Raw genomic sequence first — 23150 nt, forward strand, 5'->3', positions numbered from 1 at the left:
TGTGACGACTTTCTAAAGGAAATCCATGAAAGAGATAAGAGCCAGCATCCACCCGATGCTGGATTTTCAAGTTGCTGCCATACAGGGCAGTATAACAAAGCAAATGTGAAATTTTTCGGACACATAGTAAATCTGCTGTAGATTAAGGTGCAAATATGCTTAAGGATGGTGCTAATTATGATAAAAATTCTACTGTTATTAGTTCTAAGGAAAATTATGATGTTATTAATAGTGTTCAAATTACCAAAGCTGAATATTGCAATAAGAATTCTACTATTGATGACTGGGGTGTAATTCAAAATAGCTCTAGTAAAATTTTTAATTCTAGTTCTTGTAAAAATTCGGATATAGCTGTAAGTGCTCAAAAATCTAGTAGATCGGATCAAATACTAACCGATGACGGCTTTTGTCTCCCCGCAGAAAACCTGACACTTTGCCAAAATATTGAAAAGTAAAAGTGATATTAATACTGGAAATAACTTTTCTCTTTTGGATAATGATTATGCGAATAATTCTGAAAATGTTACTGACAAGAAGGGTAAAATTTGCAGAACAGCCTTGTTTGCGCAGTTTGCGTCAAGACTGTTCTCCGAATACTATCGGACGAGAATATTCTAAATTATAATATAGAAATTGTAGCTATGGATATTCTAAAGACATCCAGAATAAAACTAATTACGGTGATACTGTAGAGTCTCTTGGTTATTTTGAAGTAAAAGATGTGAAAAATTTGGAATCCCTTCACCGGAGCTGGACCTCTCGAATACGTGCCAAGTGTGCTACTATTACACCACGAAGGCATGCTCGATTGAGGCAGAAAATACCATATAATACCACCTCTAAAAGTTAAAGAATTTGTTAAGGAACTTATAGATGATGTTAATGATATTTTTACAGCTAAGATCAGGCGTGAATTTCTTTAAAATTTTCCCAGTCGACATTGATGGTCACTGAAAAAGGGCACTGTATTTAGAAATGAAAGATGTTCAACATTATGTAATGTATGCCAAAACAACTAAACCATTTAAGGTAGTTTTGAGAGGAATGCCCTTTGACACTGCTGTTGGTGATGTAAAACCGTATTAATTGAGGATGGTTTTTAACAAAATCAAAATTTCTAATATTATTAAACTCGGAACACGGGTTCCCGTGCTAATCTTCCAGATTGAGTTGTTCAACGAACCTGAAACAGAAAGAATCTATGATGTTCAAAATATGTTGCGTTTTTTGTCTCTGTGGAAAGTTACCAACTTAAAGGTGATGTCTCACAATGTATTAAACTGCCAGCATTTCTTCCATTCCTCCCCAGTGTAAACTCCTCCCCAGGTTGTGAAGTGTGCTGGCGATCATAAATATTCAGAATGTGAGAGTAAGAGGATAAAAAATCTTAAACGTTGTAATTGTAATTGGGTCACTCAGCAAATTTTAGGCAATGTTTCCAAAACACTATGAATCTGAAAAAAAAAAAGGACTCCAAAATTTCAATGGCACCTTCTAAGAAGCGTGGGTAAGAAAATTGATCCTATATTGTCCATTCTTAAGGGGGAAACTGTACAAAGTTCCAAAACGCCAGCTGAAAAAACTAGTAGCGAAATTCTTGATGATAAAAATACAGAAAAACCTGAAGCAAATTTTGCAAAATCCACAGTAACCTATAACCGGCCTGAAAAACGTGTTCACAAACAACGTAAAAATTCGGAAAAAATAAATCTTTCTTTAATATAGTTCTTTAATATTATCTTTCTAATAATTTCTTTAAAAAGAATCAAAGAAATAAAACGTATGTTTGCTGATTTTTCAGTTCTAGGTATCGTTCGCAGAATAATAGCTGGTAGAAAATCAAAAGTCAAGGACGCACCAAAGCCCATTGATAAAATGTTCGTATTGTTCTCTGTCTTCGAGGAAATTTTTAGTATACATTCTTTCGTGCACATAAAAAAATTCTAGTTTTCACGTTTGTATCTAATTGTGTGGGATATTTATTTTGGATTTTTAGTTTAATTTCGGTTTAGCATTTTTCAGTATTTTGGTGTGATTTTTCTGTCCTTGATATCTTTCGCTGTAACACAAAGATGAAACATTCAGATAAGTAGAACTTCTTTTCCTTAAACTAAATCAAATATCTGTCACTGAAGTACCTTTAAATTCATTTATTTATTATGTTCATTATTATTATGCTGATTTTATTATGTTAAATACTTAGTAATTGCTTTAAATCATGTGGTTCCCTTTTTGGTAACTATTCCATAGGGACGCTATCGTTATTAGTAGTCCTTATCAGTAGCGACGCCTATTAGACTTTTTAGACTACGTATCGGGTCTAAAAAGGCGATCTTGGACGGTTAAATTGATAAATACATAAAATTTTAATTAAAAAAATTAATTAATATTAAAATTAATTCTGTATTTTTTTTTCTTATTTATTTTTGCTGATATGCTCTCGCCCTGTATGGATTTATGATTTAGTCTGATGCTCTTTTCTGAAAAATGCATGAATATGTTGGACACCGCAATAGACGATGTTTTTTTAGTTAATATATAATTTTGTCTGATATTATGTGTTCTTCGTTGCTGTGTCTCAAGGTAGAGGCAAACATATAGCCTTTCTTCCCTATGTTAAAGAAAAAGAAAAAAAATACTTTAAAATTTTTTATATTTTAGTTTCCCGTCATACCAATAGTTAGCTTCTAAACTAGACTTAAACTGTTAAGTGACTGGACCCCCAAAATTTATAATTTTATATTTAATCCCCCCCCCCATCTTCACATCCATTCAGCTTTACCAAACACACTCACTACACATGTGGATTTGATGAATAAGCGAAATCGAAACTCATCAGCCAGAGCATTTCATAAGTGAACTAAAGGCTTATTTTGGTCTTAAAAGAAACAGCATATTTATTTTTACAATTTCCATTTTTGTTTGCAACATGTTACTTATTTTTTACATAAAAATATAACAAACTTTTAAGAAATAAAGCTTACGAAACGCTTATCAAAGAACACTCCAAGTAACGACCTTTTTAGTTCGACTCGTTGTTGCCACACGGCGAATCTTAATAACTATTCAAAACATTACATCTTGTTGCCACTTAGGAAGTCTTAATAATTATATAGAAACATTAAATTATGTTCCACTACACACACACACCTGGAAAATACTATTTAATGTGAATGACAACAGCTTCCTTCCCTTTTGACTTCACTCATGGCCACAATCGCTTTTTTCTTTAGAAAAATTCTCTTACTTCTTTTCCTTTTCTTTCTATAGGCCTTTTTTTAATTATTTATTTATTAATTTTTTTTTCTTTCGATTACTTTTGGGCCATTTATTTTTAATTTTATTTTGTCCCATCTTTTCTTCCTGGCCTTTCGAATTCCTATAAAATATACGAAATTCCTTTTTACTCTCCTCTGAAATACGAAATTGTCCCCCTTTCTTGGCACCTAAGCGTGATTTTTCGTACAACGGTGCAACACAAGACATCTGTCTACTGTATCTGTCTGTCTGCCTTGCTCTATTATTAAGTTTTGTTTGCAGTATATTGGCAACATCAATTTCATGTTTTTCTTTCCTCTCTCCCTCCTTTCCCTAGTTAAGACAAAATTAAATATGTATTCAGTTATTTTATCAACCCTTTTTTTGGCGTTGTTTTTTGATTCTACATTTGCTTTAATAGACAGTTTATACTGTGGCCAACATGATTGTTATTCAGGTATATGATGGGGAGACGTAAACACTTTTTTATGATGTCTCGAGAATTATTTATAAAAGCGATTCCTTATTTATTTTTATTTTAATTAGGTATTGGCGGTGTTATTTATTGAATACTTATATTTTCAGTTCTGGGCGTGACTCGAGATGCATCGAAGGTATGATATTTTTTATGAATTCATAGTAAATTTAATTATAAAATTTATTTGTATCTAGTGAAAATGATGCAGTTACATCTGTCATGGGTGAGGGAAATTCAGCTCAAAAAGTGCTTTTCTCAGTAAAAAGTACATAAAAATTTTGATATAATTCTTTCGAGTGTACTTATTGGTACTAGTCTTCGATCTATATATTTTTTTTCCCTTGTGTGTGTGGGGGGGGGGGAGCTAAGTACTAATCTTGCCTATGTGCATTTAAGTAACAATCAGTAGTACTTTAAATTCAACATTTTGTGTGTGAGTGTTCTCTGGTGTAGAGAAACTAGAGGGTCACATAAAAACACTGCTGCATGAAACACACATTAATTGCATGTAATTTGAAATTACATTTAAAATTTTTGTAAACACTTACTATACTTATACATACAGTGCTAAAAGTGGAAATATGAGAGAAATAATTTAACAGATTTGCTTACAATTGCTTAGGGTCCCAAGAGAGCATTAAATGTTTTGCCTAATCTTTGGAATATGGTAACTAGTAGTTTGGCGACATTTTGGTAAGGCGATAAAGGTTACTAGCTAGGACTTTAGCTTTGTACATGGATAAAGTCAAGAGTGTGCGCAATGCCATTTTCGTGCAATTCTGGGATTTTTTTTTTTTAAGTGAAAATAGGTCGACGTTTAAATGGATACCGTGTATGTGCAACGCGGCAAGCAGTTTGCGATTCTGCACTTTCTCCCTATTTCACACCTAATCTTCGTCATAATTAAGCACTTTTGTTCCATAAAAGTTCTAGTATAAGCATAATTCGGCTAGCAGATTGTTGGAAAAAATGTTGAGTAAAACAAAAAACTTGCCTTTACTTCGTGAAAACAAAATGGCATCCAAACAAAAACTAGCAGGTTGCTGTAGCAGGGTTGGTCACCAAAAAATTGCCAAGTTACCATAATCCAAAGATTAACCAATGTTTAACGTAAATGTGTATAGTATAATCTCCCGACTTGCATAAATTCACAGTTACGTAAGTGCACAAAATCCATAGCATTCAAACTGAAATCTGCCTGTTATAAATAAGGATTCTGGAAACAATTCTTCTTTTCTGTAGTTTGTACGTCTTATCTTTGGAATATGGTAACAGGTAGTTTGCAGACATTTTAGTAAGGCGATAAAGGTTACTAGCTAGGACTTTAGCAGTGTGCATGGATAAAGTCAAGAGTGTGCACAATGCCATTTTTGTGCAATTCTGGGATTTTTTTTTAAGTGAAAATAGGTCGACGTGTACATGGATACCGTGTATGTGCAGTTCTTAAAAACGCGGCAAGCAGTTTGCGATTCTGCCCTTTCTCCCAATTTCGCACCTAATCTTCGTCATGATTAAGCACTTTTGTTCCATAAAAGTTCTAGCATAAGCGTAATTCGGCTAGCAGATTGTCAGAAAAAAATGTTGAGTTAAAAAATAAAACATGCCTTTACTTCATGAAAACAAAATGGCGTCCAAACAAAAACTAGCAGGTTGCTGTAGCAGGGTTGGTCTCCAAAAAATCGCCAAGTTACCATAATCCAAAGATTAACCATTTGTACTTCTAGCATTGAAGTAATATCTGCATTGTTATTTTGGTCAGTTCCTTATCATCATTAGTGTTTGTTGTTCAAAATAAATGTAAAATGCAAAACCAAATAATGTTCATTTATAAAACTGTATATAAATGATATACATATATATATGAAATAATCTGGTATGTGGTTAGTGGTGTAGATAAAAGATGTAGTAGTTGCAGTCATACTTGAATTTGTTTTCATTTTTATTCTTATTGATGAACATTTATTTAGCCAACACAGATATAAAGCGGTGTAGAAGTTTAACATTTTTTAAGATGAAGAAAACCAGCAACTAGTTTGGAAGAATAGCAGAGAGCAAATGTGACATGTACAAGATGAAATCTTGGGCCAAAATAAGTTGGTGATGATTCCTATTTAATTTTTGTTGGTTAATAATTATTTTCTAAAGTTTTGATTGGCTGAGGTCTTTATGTAAGAGTCTGTGTCATTAGCATTATATAAGATAGATACTAAAATGGCATAATTTAGGGATTGAGCAAAAAGTTAATCTTTGGAATATGGTAACTTGGCGAAAATTTGGCAACCAACCCTGCTACAGCAACCTTCTACTTTTTTTTTCGCCGCCACTTTGTCTTCACGAAGTAAAGACAGGTTTCTTTTCTTTTTACTTACTCAACATTTTTTCCAAAAATCTGCTAGCCGAATTACACTTAGGCTAGAGATTTTATGGAACAAAAGTGCTTAATCACTGCAAAATTGGGAGAAATCGCAAACTCCTCGCCGCGTTTTTTTTTTTTTTTTTTCATGTGCACGTCAGCCTATTTTTACTTAAAAAAACATCCCAGAATTGCACAAAAATGGCATTGCGCACACTCTTAACTTTATCCATGTACACTGCTTTTTCCTCATAAATTAGAAAAATTTCAACGAAGATGCAGGAAAATTTTGTGAATCTTTAAAGTCGGTAAAAATGACATACAGTCAAAAGTCGTTAATCCGGACTCTTCGAGACTTCGGCGATTCCGGATTATAGATCATCAGTTTAAATCTGGTAAGACGGCATGCAGAAATTATAAAATTAAAAATATGAAACCGTAATTTATGAAATAAAGAACAATTATGATCTAAAAGGTATCAAAATTTACAAAAAAAAAAAAAAAAAAAAGCTTAATATTTATTTGTTTACTTTATTAAACATTTCTTTCGATGTAAGTTGTTTAAGTTGCTTCGTTTTATGTGTGTAAGCACGATTGTAAATTATTTAATTGTTATTAGACAAAATATCTATTGAGAAAATGGCAACAGCTAATTTCTGGATGTCGTTCTATTTATAATTTTTTTTTTAAATATACATTGAGATGATGTACGCTTGAAATGTTTAATGGTACGATGCAGTAAGTACGTTTGTTATGTACGTTTACGAATACGTTACGTGTAGGTTATTAAGATTTATCTTTAAATAAATGTTTGTCTTTTACACCCATTTTACGAGTGATTAATTCAACTACAAAAGGAAGTTAACATGTGATAATACTTTCTCTTTAATTCTATAAACAGACATAATTTCTTTTTCAGTTACAAATTTCCGCTGTTCAAGTCCTATAATTGCTGTGTCGAGAATATCGACTAATTTGTCAATCGAAATTTTTTCGTTTTCAATAACCTCTGTAACTTTCTTCACTATTGGAAGCGAATTATAATGACGAGGAATTTGATTTAAATCATATCAAAGACGGAGTACATCGAGATGAAATACTACATTTAGTAAGAAATTATAAACCAAATAAAATATAAACATCTGCCCTGAAGATAAGGATAGTGCTGACAGATCAAATTCCAATTCATTGTGCGCCGCGGCGTTCCCCCCTCCCCCTGCTGCAGAGCAGCGTGAAAGTGATAAACAGATTTCGGAATGGTTCGATAAATAAAGGATTATACCTTTATCTATTTTTTGCAGCAATTCCACTTTTTGTTTAATGGACTTTGAAACATACTTTTGCTTTGTAGATCCTTTACATGTTAGTAAATATATATCGGAAATTCTATTTGACATAATCGAAAGTTCAAGCTTACTTTTATAAAATTGCTCTAACAGTCTGCAAAAAATAATAAACCAGGTCCAATTCGAAGATTAAGGAACAATGTAATCTGCAACATTAACTGAATTAGATAATTTTGCTTAGCTTATACCGTCCATTATACATCAAACACGCATACGCACACGCATATTTGCAGCCGTAAAGGTCTTATGCGCATGTGTAGCAGAAAGTTTGTAGCTTTGAGGTCAGGATTATAGATCATTCTGGATTATGGGTGTCAGGAATATAGATCATTCCGGATTATGGGTGTCCGAATTAACGACTTTTGACTGTATATGAAATTACCTGATCGCGAAAAAGTATATACCCTTTCTAAGGATGAACATTTGCACGTATAAAATAAGTAAAATATCCAAAAACTTTTCCCTCTAAATTTTGTATTATATACGTCACCTGCAAATTTATAACGCTAACATTAAAAATGGTTCAAAATACTGAGTGTCAAATATTTAAATTATTTCCATGAAATAATGTTCATGTTCTACAGTCAGGAACAAACAGGCGACGTGAAACTTGAGGCAAAGAATAAGTCACCTCTATTCTTTGCTGGTTTCGTTTCCCTGCCATAAGCAAGGTTTTGTACATTTGTCTTCTCTACACTTTTCCCCAAAATGTCTATGATACCAGCAAACAGAATAATCTCTCCTTTTGGAATTGCTTCTTTCGTTATTGCGATCTCCGCGATTTGGCGAACGACCACGAGAAACAGAAATGGGATCAATACGTTTGTTTAATTTTTCTATTTGTTTAAATAATTTATCCTCAAAAGACTGATCGACTGTGAAAGAAACGGCACAAGTCCCTGGGGTTGGATTTACTTCTAAAATTCTGTCGGCAATTTCTGCAGCTTTATCTACAGTTAAATTGGAAACCGCTGCCAAAATAGACTGAACAGTCGAAGGCAAACGTTAAAGGAATAATTCTAACATTAAGTTATCAGGAACATTTAAAGATTCTGCTCGACGTTTCATATTTCTAAGCAAATCGGAAGGTTTTCGAGAGCCTAATTCTTCTCCAGATAATAATTGGCAAATTTCTTGCTGAGAAGATTCTCCTAAACGATTTATTAACTCAGTTTTGAGCTTTGTATATGGATCAACAGGGTCTGGTTTCATAAGTAAATCCCTCACAAGTGATGCAATATCTGGAGGAAGATGAGAAACTACATAATTATATTTAGTAATGGATTCTGTGATAGGTTTGGGGGTGGCAAGAGCAAAGGTACTTTCACACATAATAAACCATAAAGATGGGTTTGATCGGTTATAAACCGGAATTTGGACGGCATGAACATCAGACATTGTGCAAGGTTTTTAAGCCAAAATAAAAGCAAAAATTTAACTAAAGAAAATGAAATTAAATGATAAGTAGAAAACAGAATTATAAAATGATCTATAATTACTACTCATCTGTGATTCGGAGGATGAAAACCGATGTAATCCATTACTTCTGGTTTGGAGATCTTGAGTGATGGCTTGTAGTCAAAACTGAAAGTGCTGTGAACTGTTCATACGGCTTGATTTAAGACAGTCCGGGTTACCATTCTGGTGTTTCCTATAATATTGTTACCTATATGTTTTGCCACCAATCCTCGAATTCCATATCACAGATTATGTTCTTACTGCATTAATATAAATATTAACAAGACATAATGCACCATAAAAATTAAGCTTTATTTCGGAACTTCGCACACACTCCCCGACAGCCGGCCTGTTTTTGCTCTGCTCGCTACTCGTAAGAAGCTTCTCCTCTAGGGTTGCCACACTTATCGGAGAGTGCAAGGCGCGCTCCTTATCGCCATCACCACAGTAGTACATTGCTTATTTTGTGCTTTACCCCATAAAAATGGCTGCAAGTGATAAGATTAACCTGAAGTTTCTCTACAATTTTGAACAAATAGGGGAAAAAATATTGTAAAAATATATTACAGGATGCCCCTTAGCGAAAACTGGCGATTAGCCAGCAAGGCACAATTTCAAGATGGCCGCTACACAGAACCAAAATAACAAGTCAAAGAATTGCACAAACTCGGTGTCCATATACACATCAATCTATTTTCACTTAAAAAAAAAAATTAGGGAATTGCACAAATTTGGCATTGTGCACTCGCTTGACTTTGTCCATGTACAGTATGCCATAGATAGAGTGAGAACATTCTAGAATTCTTAGCCGTTTTTCTCTGGAATGTTATCGAAGGTAGGTTAACCCGGGAGAAGTCGCACGGGGCACAGTTACCCCATGCATCAAAAATCAACAATCCTAACCGGAAATATTTCATTTTAATGAATCATCCTTCTAGTATCCTCCTGTTTGACACTCCCCTTGAAATATGTATTGTTATTTTTGCTTGTTTTTCTTTTCTGCAAAAGAAGCAATTGTTTCATGGAATCCATGAGGCAATGGGGTGACTCAGTCACCCCGTGCGATCGTTACTGCTTTGAAATTTTTCATTAGTAGCAGTTTAGCCTCCTGCTCTTGAGTGTTTCCGTTGTTGGTCTGTTGGATTATTTGATAGATAATGGCTTACAAACGTAAATTTACCGAATATGAAAAAGAGATGGAACGTTTAAAAACTCTATTAGATGAAGTTGAGTCTCCTGAAAAAGAAATTGATCAAGACAATGAAAATGAATCTGATGAAGAAATATACACTCCTCACGACAGCGAAGTGAATTTGAGCAGAATGATAAAGACAACAGAAATCCTGATTTAGAAAAAATATTTTTATTAGCAAAAATAAGAGTTTGGCAGAAAGAAAAACCAAATCAAAAAGTGAAAATCACTTCTCAAAATATAATAAGTCATTTACCATTACCATTTATATTTACAATATAACGGAGTCTCTAAAAAGTTGGGAATTGCTTTTTAATGCTAAAATGATACGATCCATTGTAGAGTGTACAAACTTTTATATTAAAAAAATATCGTTAAATTACACCAGAGAGCGGGATGCCAAAACGACAGATGATGTGGAAATGAGAGCACTTTTTGGGCTTTTATATCTGTGCGGCTTACATAAATCTTCACATACAAATATGCAAGATTTGTGGGCTACTGATGGATCAGGCATTGAAATTTTACAGGACACAATGTCATATAAAAGTTTTAATTTTCTTCTCAGTGTCTGTGGTTAGACAATGTGACCAATCGTGAAGCTCGGAAAAAATTGGACATACTGGCGGCTGCGAGAGAATTTTTTGCCGATTTCAATGAAAATTGCCAAAAGATACACATTATTGATGAATATGTTACTATCGAAGAAAAATTGGAGAAATTTCGAGGGTGGTGTTCTTTTCGTCAATATATACCCATCAAACCAGCGAAGTATGGAATCAAAATATTTGCCTTAGTAGTTTCAAGAACTTTCTACAGCTATGACATGGAGATATACGCAAGACAACAGCCAGAAAGTCCCTTTAGAGTTGAAAGTTTACCATTTGAAATTACAAAACGCCTGTGCACCCCTTTATTTGGTTCAGGCAGAAACGTAACAATGGATAATTGGTATACGAGTTATCCTCTAGCAAAAGAACTGTTATCAAAGAAGCTAAATATTGTAGGAATCCTGAAGAGAAACAAGGCTGAAATTCCCAAAAAGTTCATCCAAACCAAAACTAGGAACATTTATTCTTCTATATTTGTGTTCCAAAAGAACGCGTCACTAGTATGGTATGTGCCTAAAAAATCAAAATGTGTACTTATGTTATCTACAATGCATTACGACGCCGCCATTGATGAAAGTGATGATACCAAGACACCAGAAATAATTCACATTTATAATGCAACAAAAGGTGGTGTAGACAAAGTTGATGAAATGTCATAATTATATTCGACAACTCGAAAAACCAACAGATGGCTGATGGTCATTTTTTACTATGTTGAACGTTGCTGCAGTAAATGCCCGAGTTGCCTTATTCTCAACAAAGACCCCTCCCTTACAATATCGAAATAGGAGCAAATTCCTAAAAAATTTGGCTATATATCATATACAGCCCCACATAGAGATAACAAAAAATATGACAATGCTTCCTAAAGTGATTCGTGAAAGCATTAATAATGCGACTTCTAGTGGATCAGAAGAACGTCCATCAAAGAAACCAAAATTCGACAAAGGCTGACATGCTATGTGTCCAAGATCCAAAGACAATAAAACTACAATTTCTTGCAAAATATGTGATAATTTTTCATGTAAAATTCATTCTTCCTATGTTTGCCAGAAGTGTATGTTAGCTTCTGATTCCTGATTAGGTATGTAATTATTTTAAATGGAATTGTTTCTTAAATATTGAAATAAGTTTTCTTAAGTAAAGAAGTATAGTTTCTTAATGAAATATTGAAATTATTGTTTATAATAAAATGGTTTCTATAAAATTTATAACACATTTTCCTAATGAAACTGATTGGCGTGACGCAGTCTCCAATGTCAGTGTTTGGTGCGCACCTTCTGCCGGGTTAAAAGCTATATACTCTGCCTATACACGGAAAGAGTAGTGAGAGTGTGTAGTAGAGTATCGTGAATTCAGAGATTAGCTTGAGAGTGATCAACCAAGTCGAGAGCTATACTTTAGTGTTTTGCCATGAAGCTGTCTTTACTATTATGGCTTGAAGGCTGTATTACTGAAAGTTTCAGCATATTCATCATAGTTTTTTTACCTCTGTAAATGTGTCTTTGGAACTGTCTGTTTAATACTGGTGAATAAGTTGTGTTTTGATTCTTCATCAAGTATTATCAATTACTTCAGATCCACGAACTTGTAAAATGCAACATTATGTATTAACATCAAAAGAGAGATCACTTTAATTAGTGCAAAAAACATCAAAACTAGGGGTGAAGTACAGAATCTCCCACTTATTTGGCATATTATGTGTGGCGCTTTTTACAAGAGTAAGAAGGATTTTTGTCAGTTTCCTTTGGCTTTTTAAGTGAAAATACATCTATGTGTACATGGACAAAGTTAAGGGAGTGCACGATACCAAATTTGTGCAATTCTCTGATGTTTTTTAAGGGAAAGCAGGTCAATGTGCACATGGATACAGAGTCTGGGCAATTCTTAAAAATGCACCAAGCAGTGGGTGATTCTGCACTTTCCCCAAAACTAGAATGAGTACCAACTGTCCTGTGTCCTCTTTACCATTGAGTTAGGGCTTAGTTTTACATTTGATTCTAAATGTGTTTATATCTGAGATATCGGGATGAGATCTCAGTCTTATGAAAGGTATTTTAGAGGTGCATGTGGGTGTGCTAGTTTATTTATGGACGATAATGCTCATCCACATTAAGCAAATCTCATTGACAAATTTCTAGAAAGTGAAGATTTTGAGTGAATTTCATGTCCAGCAAATTCTCTTGATCACAGCACAATAGAGAACTTGCAGAGTTACCTTAGAAAAAAATGTATGGAGACAGCCTTCTCCTAGAGATGTAAATGCACTGAAGATCACGTTGGTTAACATCATTATTGCCATCACGAAAACACTTACAGGTCGGGATATTGCATGTCATATTAAATCCATGAGCCGTAATTTTTTTTTTCCCCTGAACTCTCCTTCTAACATAGTACGGTACAAATTCCGAAATCTGGACGTCCAATATCCTAGTTTCAGACCACCAGTAATTTTTTTAGACATTTTTCTTGAATAAGCATTGCCAAATGCCAAGCATAAATCATTAAAAGCAGTAATAGTTTAGTTATTTCAAATGAAAAACATAGCAGAATGATTCTATTAATATTACTTGAAAAAAAAAAAGTTTTTTTTTTACTATCCACCTGCTTTCCACCTGAAAATTTTCGCAATATGATGTGTTATGTTGTTATCAAAGTCGGGAACTTATGACTTCGGCAAAAGGTTTTTATGTGGCAACTCAGATATGGCTACTTATGTCTTAAATAAGTGTGCTTACTGACTTGCAGCCACTTCTAAACCATCTTTGGTATGCATTTAAAAAAAAAAAAAAAAATTATGCTTTCTGTTCTTGATAGTCTATCAGCAAAAGTCAGCTCTCAGTTTTCGTTTTTCCAATTTGTTTCACATGAAAATTTCTGCCAGCTCATGAAGGATCCAATTTTGGGTTGGCTGTATATTGGAAGAAAAAGAGTCAAGGATCCGTAGGATGCACATCAGAAGACCTGGGTGGGATTCATTTAAAGGGAATAGCTTCAAGTCCAGTTTCATTTCTCATTTTTTCAATAAATAGAGCAGTAGATTTAGAGGTATGGCTTGGAGCCTTATTCAGTTGGAACTTAACACAGTGAAGGTTGGCTAAAGAGATGGAATTTCTTCACACATGAGAATTTCTGCCAGCTCCTGAAGGATCCAATTTTGGGTTGGATATATATTGGAAGGAAAAGAGTCAAGGATAGTAATCCGTAGGATGCACATCAGGGGACATGGGTGGGATTCATTTAAAGGGAATAGCTTCAATTCCAGTTTCATTTCTCATTTTTTCAAAAAATAGAGCAGTAGATTTAGAGGTATGGCTTGGAGCCTTATCCAGTTGGAACTTAACACAGTGAAGATTGGATAAAGAGATGGAATTTATTCTTTAAAAATAGGTGTTAAAACATATTTCTGAATAGTAATCCAAATTCATTTTGACATTTTTTTCTACTTTCCTTATTTTAAGTTTTCCGTTATAAGAAAATCCAGTACAGTCAAAAGTCGTTAATCCGGACTCTTCAGGACTTCGCCAATTCCGGATTATTGATTTTTCCGGATTATAGATCATCAGTTTAAATCTGGTAAGATGGCATGCAGAAATTATAAAATTAAAAATATGAAACCGTAATTTATGAAATAAAGAACAATTATGATCTAAAGGGTATCAAAATTTACAACAAAAAATTGCTTAATATTTATTTGTTTACTTTATTAAACATTTCTTTCAATGTAAGTTGTTTAATTTGCTTCGTTTTATGTGATAATTCTTTCTCTTTAATTCTATAAACAGACGTAATTTCTTGTTCAGTTACAAAGTTCCGCTGTTCAAGTCCTATAATTGCTGTGTCAAGAATACCAACTAATTTCTCGATCAAAATTTTTTCGTTTTCAATAACCTCTGTGTCACTTTCTTCACTATTGGAAGTGAATTATAATAACGAGGAATTTGATTTAAATCCTATCAAAGACAGAGTACATCAAGATGAAATACTACATTTAGTAAAGAATTATAAGCCAAATAAAATAAAAGCATCTGCCCTGAAAATAAGGATAGTGCTGACAGATCAACTTCCAATTCATTGCGTGCCGCGGCGTCCCCCCCCATGGTTAGTGAAACGAACGATATGCCTTTATCCATTTTTTGCAGCAATTCCACTTTTTGTTTAATGGACTTCGAAACATACTTTCGCTTTGTAGATCCTTTACATATTAGTAAATATATATCAGAAATTCTATTTGGAGTGACGAATCAAGGTTCACCCTTTACCGTTCGGATGGTAGAGTCTGGCATCTACCTGGAGAACGTCTCCTGCCAGAATACATTGTGCCATCAGTCAAGTTCGGGGGAGGTGGAATTATGGTCTGGGGGGTGTTTCTCCTGGTATGGGCTGGGACCCTTGGTCCCCATTCATGGTAAGCTCAACTCCGATGCCTACTGCACCATTTTGGATGACAATGTGCTTCCTATGTTGTGGCAGTTTTACGGGTTGGACCACTGTTACTTTCAGGACGACAATGTCAGTTGTCATGTTTCGACATTAACCAAGGCTTGGTATGGTGCCAATGGAGTTCATCGAATGGACTGGCCTGTCCAGAGTCCAGACCTGAATCCTATCGAGAACCTCTGGGACGAGTTGCATCGCCAAATTCAGAGGTGCACTACCCGTGCAAAATCGGTGAAGGAACTTCTATGTCTTCTCCAAGCCGAGTGGAAGAAAATACCACTAGCTGTCATACAAAGACTTGTGGAAAGTATGCCCCGGAGGGTCCACGCTGTAATTACCTCTCGTGGAGTCTCTACCAACTATTGATTTTGAATAAAGTTAGTTTTTCTTTTCTATCACAGGTGTCCAAATACTTATTGGTAGTCAGTGTAAATCAAAGACTTGTCAATTGTAACTATATATTTCCATTTTTTACCTGCCAAATAATTTTCATAGAGCACTCTGCTTATAGTCTTATGCTGAGAAATGTGTTTCGGAGCTAGTGATGAAATTTTTTTTTTTTTTTTTTCTTTTTTCATTAGCTTTAAATTAGATTTTATAATTTTGTTCGCAATTCCTGCAGAGATATTTAAAGATTTTGCAATAGCTCTTTGGGGGGGGGCTTTAAAACATGAGATGCAACTTTAGATTTAATAAGAGCTGTATGTGCTTCTGTTGGGTGTGTATTTTTTGCCTTTTCCTTTTCCCTAGTCTGATGTAAACTTTGACATTTCTTTCCTTTCATATTAATTGTGTCTCTTACTCGTAGAAATATTAAGACCATGCTTTTCACATCTTTTTTTAATAATTGAATAAGAGTATTTCTCTTCTGACAGCACAAAAATATAGCCTTTGATCCATTCTTTATTTTTCAACGACATTTTAAAGAAAATATTTTTAATACTCCAGACAATAATCAAACTTATTCTAATTTGATGCCAGTCATGTTTGTATTTTAATATTAATATTTAAATTCATGCAAAAAATCAAAATCGTTACAAAAATGTGTGAACACTCTCTGTATTTCCATGTTTTGATTCTATGCCTAAAATTATGCCAAGTACGAGGTTTCTTAAAAATTGCGTGCAAATGTGCTTCAAAAAGTAGCACATGGAATTTTAGTTCTGTGATGTTAATTGGAATGGGTTTATATCTAATATTATTCCGTTTTTAATTATGTTCTCTTTTTTGGCTTTATCTGAAATCAATAGTTAATCCTACTAAAGTTCATAGAGTTTTTTCATTTATTAATAAGTTTCTTTATCAGTTTTTCAAATTTTGTTTGGATGATAAGCTACACCATTTTAAAAGAAATATTTTTTCGGCACATTTCCAAAAGATTAAATTTTTATTCAAAATTGTTGGAGCTAAATATAAATTGAAACAGGAAAAATATTTGTTACTTATTTTAGAGTTGGTAAACTTTTAAAATCAATAATGATAACAAATCTAGACTTTTTTTTTTTTTTTTTTTTTTTTTTTTAAACAAACTATTCAGGTGATGCATCTTATAAAGGTTTCACTTTTCAATAAAATTTAGTGGTTTCACTTTTGTATTACAGTATTTTGTATTTGTATTACATATTAAATCTGTTAATAATAATAGCAATTAAACATTGCCATAAACTAGCAGTTTTTTAATTGAATTATATTAAAAACATTATTTTTAAAAAAATGATAATTGATTAAATTCAAAAGAAATGTTTTCATCCAAAAACATATCTTCTGCATCTTATTTTCAAATTCTTTATACATTTGTTAGAAAGAGTGAAAATTTTTTTAGTGCATTTTAGTCCGAGTTTTTGATTTTTGGTAATTGAAGATTGCATTCTATAACAACAAAAGCAAATGTAATAAGTATAATAACTAAATTGCTTGAATATTTTAATAGATTCAGGTATTTTAGTTACACTTTTTTCTTGGTGTTTTTCAAATGCAGTTGGAAATTTGGGGATGTTAAATAAAAATTTGTTAATGATTCTTTGAAAAATTTTGTACATCTCAAAATACAGTCTAAGAATTTACAATAAAAGTTTTTTTAAGAAGTGAAATATATATGTATGTATGCAGGGGCATGATGTATTTGAGAAGAAAACGATGGTTTGAAGAAAAATATTCTTATAAGAAAATCAGGTATATTGCCACAGAATTTCATATGTGTCTTTTTACACTTGTAGTAAAATCTCATTCAATAAAATCACCTTCAACTTTGATGGTATCTTTGGTGCAACCTCAGAATTAACTGTATGCCAGGATCAGGTGATCCTTATTTACATTGGCCATAACATCCACAATGGCAGCCTTCAACAACTTCTTGGTATTGTGAGGCTGCCTGTTGGTCTTTCTGTCAACAAAGCTCCAGCCATAGTAGTGCAGGGGGCTGAAATCTGAAAAGGTAGAAAGCCATATTCTGAGGTTACATGATCATGAAAATTCTCGGCTGGTCACTTCTGAATTGCATAAGCTGTTTGGAAATGAGCAGGGTCCCACTGAAATGCTTAATGTCTTCCCTGGGCCTTTACTTAGGGATTGACAAGCGTGTCTAGTGTCTCATTGTAGGCAGCGACATTGATCTTTAAGCCCTTTGTAAGGAGTGAAATGGCATTTCATGGCCCTTGTTGCTCGCCACATTCAAGACCATCACAGATGATGGGGTGGTGTGCATAACTGTGGGGACTTCAACTGGTGTCATGAAGGGCCATGTGTTATTTCTCTTGTTCATTTTATGAGATTGATAAAAGTCCTCATCTGAGAAGGTGGCATTCTTTGAATAGCTGTAGTTGGCAGCTAAGACAACGAGAATAGCATGTCTTTTTATCACCTATGTTACATTTGATGCTGCCATGTTGGAGCTAACACAGAGAGATGTCATATCGGTGTTGTTAAAGAGAAATAATAAAAAGAAATAATAAAAGGTTGTGGCTTGCTAAGTTTGTGACCTCAAATACCTCGCGCACCTTGTCTTAAAAATAAGTTAAAAAGAAGTTGAAATCAGATGTTCATATGCAGATTTCAGCTTAATACCAGAAACAATTTTAAGCTAAGCAGTTACTATAAGCCTACTAGTGTAAGGATTATTTCCCCCAAAATTAAGGATATCAGGCTTCTTGGTATTGTGAGGTATAATTAATATGAGCTGTTCAAAACAACAAAGCCAAATAAATGTGTATTCAGCATTATAAAGGTGCAGTGCTCATCTGCTTACAAAAGTGAATCACTTAAGAAGTTATTTTATGGGCTTAAACTATGGGCATTTTGCAACAAATGTTATTTCAAACCATAAGTATTAAGAAAAATCTATTCATCTGAAAAATATATTTCAGATGACATATGCTATTCTTCTAATACACTATGTAGAAATCTATATAAATGGACTGCAAACTTTCTAAATCATCTTTTATCACTAGTTATGTACATTCAGAATAATGACAATTTAATTTTTTGATATATTTTGACATTCTCTTCTTCGCAGCGTTTTATACTTTGGATTAGAAGTGCCGAAACAAATGCTAGGGCCTTTTAAAACTAAAATTCCTTTCGGTTCAATTTCAAATTTTGTTGAGCAACTTTAAAAATTTATTTTTATGAGTGAAATTATGGTTTTATTTAAGAAGAGAACCAAACTGTTTGTATAATTTTGTATATATATATATTTAATATTTTTATGGTAAACTTTTCTTTGAAATGTTAGACTGCAGAAGTTTTCAGATTGCAGGATTATTGTTTTTAATTATTTTCTGAAAAATAGCTATCATTTTCATACGTGGTTTTCTTATGTAAATGATTGCCATGAGTTAAATCTATATTCACTGTTCACCTTTTCTCCCATAGAATTTTACTTTAAGTGGTGTATGAATTCATTTGATAAATTATTTATTTTGGAAAATCTGAAACTTAAAGAAAATTTTCTGTGAAGACATTTATTTGATAGCTAATTTAACATGATATTTTTTATGGTTATCCACTGATGACTCACTAAATACTAAAATCCCAATCATCATGTTGAATATGGCAGATGATTTTAAATATCAAATTTTATTCTCCAATAAAGGAAATTTCAAAGGAATATCTGGTATTTTCTTGTTAAAGTAGCTACCATCCTTTGTCACCAAAATTGGCTAGCCTAATTACCAAATGGGTAACATGCAAATTTCAAATGTTGTAAAAGACTTGACTTAATATGGGGCTGTTCTGATAAAGAAATGCTGAAGTTCAGTTCTAAAATAAGCTTCTAACTTTTTTTTCAGGGTGGGGGAATAATTTTTTTTTATCTGCAAATAATAAGATATTGCAATAAAAATGTAAAATTAATAAGCTAAGTTTTAATTGTTTGATAATGATATTATTTTTAGCACCATGCTGAAGATAAATGCTGACTTTGAGAAGTAAATAAATGTAAAACTTAATAAATTAATTTTGTAAAATTTGGTATTTAAGCATAATTTAAGGCATGAAATTGAAGTATTGCAAAAAGCCCTTATGTTATTTCAGGAAAAGTCTGATTTCTGTGTTAAAATATATGTGCTACAGTTATGCTACATATAAATCGAATATATGTTCTAAAATGTGCTCTCAAGACATGAAAAATACAGGTTGAATTTTGTCAACTGGCCTTCTAGAATGAGAAAGCAAAGCAAGGACATCCCTCCTTGCTTTGCTTATGTAAAGCACAAAAACTTTCTTCTGGAAGCAAATCAAGGTGATGGGGTAACTTTCAAACACATTATAAGTAAGCTTTATTTAACTTTGTCAATTATATGAAATAGTTTTGTTTAAATTCATTTAAATATTAATTATATAAATAAGTTTGGATAGAATCAAACAAAAATTAGGAAGTGAGAGATATTTATGTATTTTAATTTTGTAATGTTGTATTTTGGTCTCCCAGACTAATGAAATATATTTTATAGACTGATATTGGAAAGGTGTATCGCCAGCTGGCAAAGAAGTACCATCCAGACATGCATAAAAGTCCAGTGAGTTATTTCTTTGTTTAAATCACTATTAGTAGCATAGAACATATACTGAATATATAAGTGAACTGATTTTAAATTTCTTTTCTAGGACAGTAAAAAGAAAGCAGCTGAAAAATTTACCTTAATCGCAACTGCGTATGAGGTAATTTTTTATGTAAATTATTATTGATCTTTACTCATATGAGGTACAAATATGAATTTTTCCTTGCATTTTTTAGATTCTAAAAGATGATGACTCAAGAAAGGATTATGATTACATGTTGGATAATCCAGGTTTGGTACATTTATTCTTTTCTTCTAATTATATATGATATATTTGGCAATGCAAAATAGAATGAAAAGCACATGTACTTCATAATAAGTTGTTATTTTGGAGGTATTTTTAAAACTAACAGTACTTATGTTTAAATATATGAAGTTGGTAGATTTATCCTGTTGTAGAATCGTTTATGATTAGTGTAAAGCCTAGATAAGATTTCCTTAAGTAAGTATCCAAAATGTTCAGTTATTCATTTTTTATTGTAAAGTTGTCTGATGCATAAAAGCAGGATAATTAAATGCAGCAGTTAGGCCATACATTGCAACCTACAGATCTAGGCAAATCCTTTATGATGCCTCTAGTGTCTGCACTTTGGTCCTTCTAAACCTCCCTGCTGTGCTTTTTTGTGCTATAATCCCACACCTGTCTGTTATTCTGCCATGAGCCATGACAGTGAAAATGTCTCTATACCTCTATGTGTAAACCATTTTCAAATAACAAGTATCTGTAAGTGTTCTTGTATGTGAAAATCTAAGAAGCAGGTACAAAATATCATATTCAGAAGTAAAAAAAAGTTGTCACCAATGCACAGCCACACAATAACATCTCATTTCCCGGTGCTCAAAAGTATTTGAGATCTATAAATACTCAAGACAATGCGTCAACCAACCAGCATGAAATGCTTTACTCCCAGTTGACTTGCAACTAACTCAAAAAGAAATAATAACCCAGGTGATAAGAAAACATTACTCCTCCTCAAAAAAAGAAAAAATACAAGAAAATGAGTAGCCAAAATAGTAATAAGTACTTCATTCAGAAAATCAAAAATTCAGTATAGCAGCTCAACTTGTGAAAGTGATTGAGTTCAGTGAGATGGACATGAAAAATGGTTTAGTACTTCTAAAGAATCTTCTTTCTTGTCAAACTAAGAAACAGCATCAGCATAATAAATGCTGATAATGACTAGCTTTACTTCATGGAGTGCTGTTAAACAATTATTGGATAAGCATAACCTTGTTTGCAGTGAATTATTCAGTGGGAAGTGGTTCAATTTCATGATACTCTCTGAAATTAATTTTTAAAGCTATAGTCACCTAACTTTTCCACCAACTGCAGATGGCCTTATGTAAATGATTGATTTCTAGCATTAGTCGAAAGTCTCGCAAATTGGACTTGCACCCTTTGGGAGCCATAGTGCTCATGCATTTCTTGTGGTCAATTACAGCATTTTGCTCATTGCACAATTTTAAGTTTTTGCATATCCTTTCAAAATTTTTAAAAATAAGGTACTGTTCTGTTATCAGGACTGAATGCAGAAATGTATGTATGTATGTATGAATGGGATGTATATGTTCATGTATGCATGTAAGCATGAATGTGTGTGTGTGTGTGTATACATGTAATATTTTAAGTGTGCAGTGTGAATCTGGTACTTTAACCTGTGGCTGTAGACATGGCTGAGCGCCACTTGAGATAACCACTGACCTGACTTTGTTGTAAAAGTCTTTACAGTGTTAATAGTCATCCTGGCAGAAGGGAATATTTCTTCCGTATAAAAATATAAATATAAATATTGCATGAGCATACAAGGCCTGTGTATAAGCATAGATATGTTAATTCCAAACATTGTCTTGTACCAGTTACATATGATAGTTACATAAAATCATGACAGTTATGTGCACATTTAAACATTATCTGAATTCATATTTACAATACTTTTATTGATATAATCAAAGTAAACTTGTAATTCATTTACACATTGACTGAATTTTCATTGTCATTTTAAACTGCTTTGCAATATTATTTTTATCAAGTACATACAAACTGGATAGTAATATGCTTACATTACAATAGTTTTGCTCTTACAGTCCTGTTACTATTCTTTTCTAGTGTTGATTTTCAGTTGTAGTATTTTCAGTTGCTATTAAAATTATGCTGTGGAGATACAATTCTCAAGGGAGGGGGAGAATTTCTTAGTACCTTGCTGAGCATAGCCTGATCACCTCCTCTATTTTAGCTTTCATTTGCTTGTTGCCACAGGTATTCTCCGCCCATTGGGGCCAGTCTTCACTGCTTGCCATTTTTAAATGCAGTTTATCAGTTTGTGGGTAGCTGAAGAGGAAGTGATCTGCATCACCTACCACACCACATTCACACAATTGTGATGCTCATTTGCCAAGTCTCTTAAGATAATGTGGGAAGGGACCATGGCCAGTATAGAATTGAGTTTGTGCTCCGCTGTATGTATTAACTGAGCATGTAACTTTCGGAAAGAACTTCGTTGCCAGTAATACCTACATGAGCTGGAACCCAGATCAGGATAGGTCTGTCATCTGGAGGGATACTTAGAGGAATTTTCTGAATATCTTTAACCAAAGGACTCCTTGTCTTGGGCCCTCGGATGGACTCCAAACTTGAGGCAGAGTCACTATATATATTGACCTTTATTCCTATTTGATATTTTGCCAAATTGATGGCTGCTTTTAATGCAAGAAGCTCTGCTTGAAAGCCGGTATTTTTGTCTGCCAGTCGTCTTTCCCAAGTTAACCACTTCTCCTTCTTGGAGTACACAGTAGGTGCAGCCTGTGCTTTTCTTCGCCTTTGAGCCATCTGTCTAAATAGCTAATGCTTTCTCATTTGTCGAGGTGTATTGCATGTGTATTGTGTGTGATAAATCTGTATCTGCAGGGTGTCCAAGCATGATTGGCTTGCGCTTCTCATAGTCTGTGTAGTAGAATGT

The 23150-nt window shown here is 33.3% G+C and overlaps 1 protein-coding gene and 1 long non-coding RNA gene across 3 annotated transcripts in view; one reads left to right on the plus strand and one right to left on the minus strand.

Moving 5' to 3' along the window:
- The window catches only part of LOC146993453 (uncharacterized), a 38956-nt gene extending 35844 nt beyond the window's left edge, over window positions 1-3112 (minus strand). The window contains exon 1 of the long non-coding RNA XR_015038394.1: window positions 2985-3112. This is a non-coding gene — a long non-coding RNA (uncharacterized LOC146993453). The remainder of the gene's footprint in view (window positions 1-2984) is intronic.
- A 444-nt stretch (window positions 3113-3556) lies between these two features.
- LOC118202862 (dnaJ homolog subfamily C member 25 homolog) overlaps window positions 3557-23150 on the plus strand; it is a 55637-nt gene continuing 36043 nt past the window's right edge. The window contains exons 1-5 of one of the 2 annotated variants that reach the window (XM_035375070.2): window positions 3557-3715; window positions 3844-3872; window positions 20086-20151; window positions 20240-20293; window positions 20370-20424. In XM_035375070.2, the coding sequence (XP_035230961.1) occupies window positions 3562-3715; window positions 3844-3872; window positions 20086-20151; window positions 20240-20293; window positions 20370-20424 (358 nt within the window). In that variant the 5' untranslated portion in view covers window positions 3557-3561. The remainder of the gene's footprint in view (window positions 3716-3843; window positions 3873-20085; window positions 20152-20239; window positions 20294-20369; window positions 20425-23150) is intronic. The other variant, XM_035375069.2, reaches the window with a different exon arrangement.

This window comes from Stegodyphus dumicola, chromosome X1, assembly GCF_044657685.1.
Source record: "Stegodyphus dumicola isolate Sdum_Otavi_A_Nest chromosome X1, ASM4465768v1".
NCBI lineage: Eukaryota > Metazoa > Arthropoda > Arachnida > Araneae > Eresidae > Stegodyphus > Stegodyphus dumicola.